The sequence below is a fragment of the Odontomachus brunneus genome, unplaced genomic scaffold (genome assembly GCF_010583005.1).
Source record: "Odontomachus brunneus isolate Ranch 3 - 2012 unplaced genomic scaffold, Obru_v1 Obru_scaffold_311, whole genome shotgun sequence".
In the NCBI taxonomy this organism is placed as follows: domain Eukaryota; kingdom Metazoa; phylum Arthropoda; class Insecta; order Hymenoptera; family Formicidae; genus Odontomachus; species Odontomachus brunneus.
In genome coordinates, this window is record NW_022639761.1 from 16,585 (window position 1) to 21,206 (window position 4,622).

Genomic DNA, 4,622 nt, shown 5'->3' on the forward strand with positions numbered 1-4,622 from the left:
TGTTGATATAATGAACTATTTACAATGAATCTAATGAACGATGTACAATATAATAAAATATAATATATATTACTATATTTATTAACTACTATAAGACTTATCTGATACTTAAGCTTTACTATTTAGTTTTATTTCTTATTTTTATTTTTTAACCACCAGAATTTGTCGCTATTCTTCATATAATTATCCTTATAATCTCTTAGAGGTATTGCTGTGTTATATCTTAATCGGTTCAAATTTGCTTCGCATACGATATCAGGTTCATACAATATTTTTTTATTTAATTTGTCATTGAGTTCGAGTTCTTCAAATAGTTTCTTTAATTCAGGTATGAAATGTTTATTCCATCCTCTTATTGCGTATATTGCGACAATATATAATTTTTTATTGTTGTTTAAATTGACTTGAATTATTATGTTTTCTATCGCCTTGTTCTGGTCGTTGAGATTGACATTGTTGAACTTGATATTCTTTTGTATCAAAATTGCTGTTCCCCCCGCCCTATTTTGACCTTTTCTATTATTAAATATACAGTTGTAGTTTTTGAAAAAGATTCGGTGGCTATCGTTTAATTTTGTTTCAGACAAGAGTACTAGTTCTGGTTTATGTTCGTCTAATAGGATTCTTAATTCTTCTCTTTTATAATTACTGATAAGTGAGTTTATGTTAAGCGAAATTATCTTTAATTTTTTAACTTTTGCGCTATTATGTGTTCCTGCCATTTTTATTCACATAGAATTTGTTCGGAAATTCTGCCTCCAAAAATATAGTGATGCGCTCTATTTTACTTACTATTTCGGGGAGTTGCGCTATTACCTTTTCCAAATTTAGTATCTGATTGATAGTATTATTATATGTGTCACTGAAATTCCCCATATCATCCGGCCTCTGACTTAGGTTAGTATCTGTTTTGTTTTGATATTCCCTAAAATTTTGGTAGTTATCTTGCTTGCTGTTAATTTTAAAATTGTTATTTTCCGATTCTGCTGTTGGATTTAATTTGGATACATCAGCATATGTGAAATTCTCACTTACTGTTCTATAGTTCTTATTTATATTTGGTAGGTTTTTTGTTGTCCCGTTAATGTTTTTATTTTTGATAATGTTACTAATTTCTTTAATTTTGGGACATCCTCGGTATGACGCCGGGTGTCCAAAGGAATTACAGTTCGCACAAAAGATTTTATCTTTATCTACTTCTGCAATTGCACAATTCCCCGGTTCGTGTTTAATATTACATTTTATGCATCTATATGGTAGATTACAATTAATTGCTGCATGTCCTAACCTTTGGCAACGTTTACATTGAATTATCTCCTTCTTCTTTAATTTTTCCCAGGTGACTACATGGTGAGCTATTATCCTGATTCCTAGTAGGCCTCTCGGGTTACTCTCAGTTGTCAACTGCACCATGAATATGGGCAGCACCTGGTTCCTTTTTTCTGCTGCTCTCGTTGTGAATCTGCAAACCTTTGTATTGATATATCCTTTATTTCTTGACTGTTTAGTTCTTCAAGTATTTCTTCTTCGTTGTAAGAGGGGCTAATTCCTTTGAGAGACCATGACTGTATTTTCTCATCTTTTCTTGTATACGAATAAAAATTTTTATTCCTTTCTTGTAAAATTTTAATTATTTTCTTATGTTGTGTCATTGTATTTACCTTCAATGTTATCTTTTTTTCTCCTAGTCTTTTGATGCTGAAGTTTGTTTAATTGATTTCTTCCTTCAGGAGTTTTGTTAGCATCGTGGGATCTTGATCAAAGATATTAATTGGGGGTGGTTGAAGCTTTTTGTTGTTTACACTCTGTTTTTGTTTTCTGTAGTCTTGACTCATGGTTACATTATTCTCACTTTCCTTGTATTGTTCTTGTTCTGCTATCTCGTTCCAGTCCTTGGGCTTTTCTTCGTCGATCCTGTAGCTCTTTTCTATTTCCCTGACTCCTGAGTCCTCCGTTTCCATTTCCTCATTGTCTCCTACTTCCTGTAGTGTGTTGGATCTATTGTGGTCTTGAGAAAGTGTTATATTGCTAATCTGTGTTTGTTTCCTAAAACTATCCATATCGTTGATTGCTGTTCTTAATTGTTTGATAAGTTCTTCTAGTTCAGCTATTTTTTTCTTCTGCTCTTGGTTTTCTTCTCTTAATATCTTGATTGAGATTATATCCTGCGTTGGGTTTATGTTTTCCTTGTTTTGTTCCGTCCTTTCTGACTTCTTCTTCTTATTTTTGATATTGTCTTTGGTCATTTTGGGTCTTGGTAAGCTTAGGTTTCTTTTCACCGTTTTATTTATTAGTCTTTTCAGCGGTTTATCGTCCTGGTTGCCCAGAGCTTTCCTTATCTCCCAATCTGACCACAATAATTGTGTCCCTTTTTTATTTAATTCTGGCTCACTTCTGTTTGATTTCGAGGTTATGTTCTCGCTATCGTCTTGTATTATTTCTGCTGAACTCGCAGCATGACTTATCGCGTTCTCATTGCAAATCAGGATTGTATCCTTATTTTCCTCCACGGTGGATTTGTTGGTGTCTAAACGTTTTATTTATTGTCCTGTATGTTTTTGTCCTGCTGACACTGGTAGGGTTACGTGTGCCTAGTGTACTCTAGCGCGTCTCCAGCGGGACTGGTGTTTTCAACGTGGTATGACCGTTGACGTTTGTAAGACTTCTCGATATACCAAAAGACTGTTTTACACATATTGCACGTGCTACAAACTTTTTATTGTTAATGTAAGTCAAATAATAATAAAGTGATTCTAAAATACTATCAAGATATTTTAAAAAAGAAAAGAAGCTGATGTTTCCACTATTACTTTTTTAACTATCTATATAGTCATTTAAACAGTATAGTTTGCAACTACACAATTTTTTTAGCTGTGTGCGCTAAATAAATTTATAACTATAATAAAGGATATTCGAAAAATTAAAAGAAAAAAATATGCCAACAGTATACGATGTTCCCAAGCGATCACTCATCTAATTACTGACCGTGCCCAATGTTGCTTAACTTCAGTGATCAGACGAGAACTGGCGTTTTTTTTGTGTGTATTTAGGACCAAAATGTACAATTAAGAGTATATAATAAGCTTAATAAACAAAACTTTTCAATAACTAAAGTTTAGATAGATCTGAGCAGGCTTATACAAAGCATTTCGCAGATACGATCTATATACAGTTTATAATAAGAAGAAAGAAGCAGTAATTAATAACAAATAGACATGCTGTAAAATAGCTAAGTAATATTATAGTTAAGTAATAACCAAATGAATATGTATTGCCAGAAAAAAGGTCCAAGAAAAACTGACTATGCTATCATTATGTAGGATTTTATATATTATAAGTCAAAAGTAAAAAAATATTATACACATTACAATAGGAATAACTAGTCATAAAATATAAAACACTCATACAAGTCATACAATATAAAATAGTCACAAATATAAAAAAATATAAATAAAATAGTCACAAATATAAAAAAAAACATAAATTATAAAACATTATAAATAAATTAAACAAATAATATTCTATTATTCTATTTTTTAATTATTAAATTCTATTCTTCTATTTTTTAACTATTAAAGTAATTATTTGAACAGTAGTAATTGTTTGTACTATAGTGTATAATATAGTGAACAATATAGTGAATGTATAACTGTTGATATTTGTTAATATTTTTCATATTGCATTCCTGTAATTTTCGAAAATAAAATAACCGCAAAAATAATATTCACAATATATACCTAGCAAATTTACGTTCGTTTGACATCTTATTGCATCTAATTTTTAAAAATAATGTGGTATTCTGATTTGCGCGTGCTACTGATTTGTATTATATTACAATTAAAAAAATGGAATATAGATGCACTTTTTGTATAACTTAGTAAATCTTTACGAAAGACGACAGTAACACAATAATAATAATATGTTTTAAAACTAGAGACTTCAAATTCCAAATATTTTTCCAAACACTGGACATTTAAAATGTTGTTATTGTAATGGTTGTGGAGCAAATTCCATTAACCAAGGACATTTAAAATGTAATTATTACTTTTATCGAAATTACAGTCTACTGAATTTTTATGTATATTTTATATACAGGGTATCTCACACTCTCCTGCGGGTATTTTGTGGGGACGTACAACAGGTTGAGGTGAACATAAAAGTCCAATACCGTTTTGCGATATTCGCAATAATTATCGAGATATTAATTGTAAAAAATTTGTGAATGATCATGCAGGATATGGTAAATGAGTTATAATAGCGACGACTGCCGTCGTGTACTTATACTTTAGGTCAAATTGAACAAAAAAGTCCTCTACCATTTTCCAAATAATCACATAGATTTTTAATAATTAATTAAAGAAGATGAGTGCATTATCACGAAAAATCGTGCAATAATTTTCTTTGATTAATAATTAAAAATCTATGTGATTATTTGGAAAATGGTAGAGGACTTCTTTGTTCAATTTGACCTAAAGTATAAGTACACGACGGCAGTCGTCGCTATTATAACTCATTTACCATATCCTGCATGATCATTCACAAATTTTTTACAATTAATATCTCGATAATTATTGCGAATATCGCAAAACGGTATTGGACTTTTATGTTCACCTCAACCTGTT

The 4,622-nt window shown here is 30.5% G+C and overlaps 1 protein-coding gene across 1 annotated transcript in view; it reads right to left on the minus strand.

Moving 5' to 3' along the window:
* Window positions 1–3,362, minus strand: part of LOC116853373 — an 11,546-nt gene extending 8,184 nt beyond the window's left edge. The window contains exon 1 of the mRNA XM_032834446.1: window positions 1,289–3,362. Coding sequence (XP_032690337.1) covers window positions 1,710–2,246 — 537 coding nt within the window. The 5' untranslated portion in view covers window positions 2,247–3,362 and the 3' untranslated portion in view covers window positions 1,289–1,709. The remainder of the gene's footprint in view (window positions 1–1,288) is intronic.
* Window positions 3,363–4,622: the final 1,260 nt, after the last annotated feature.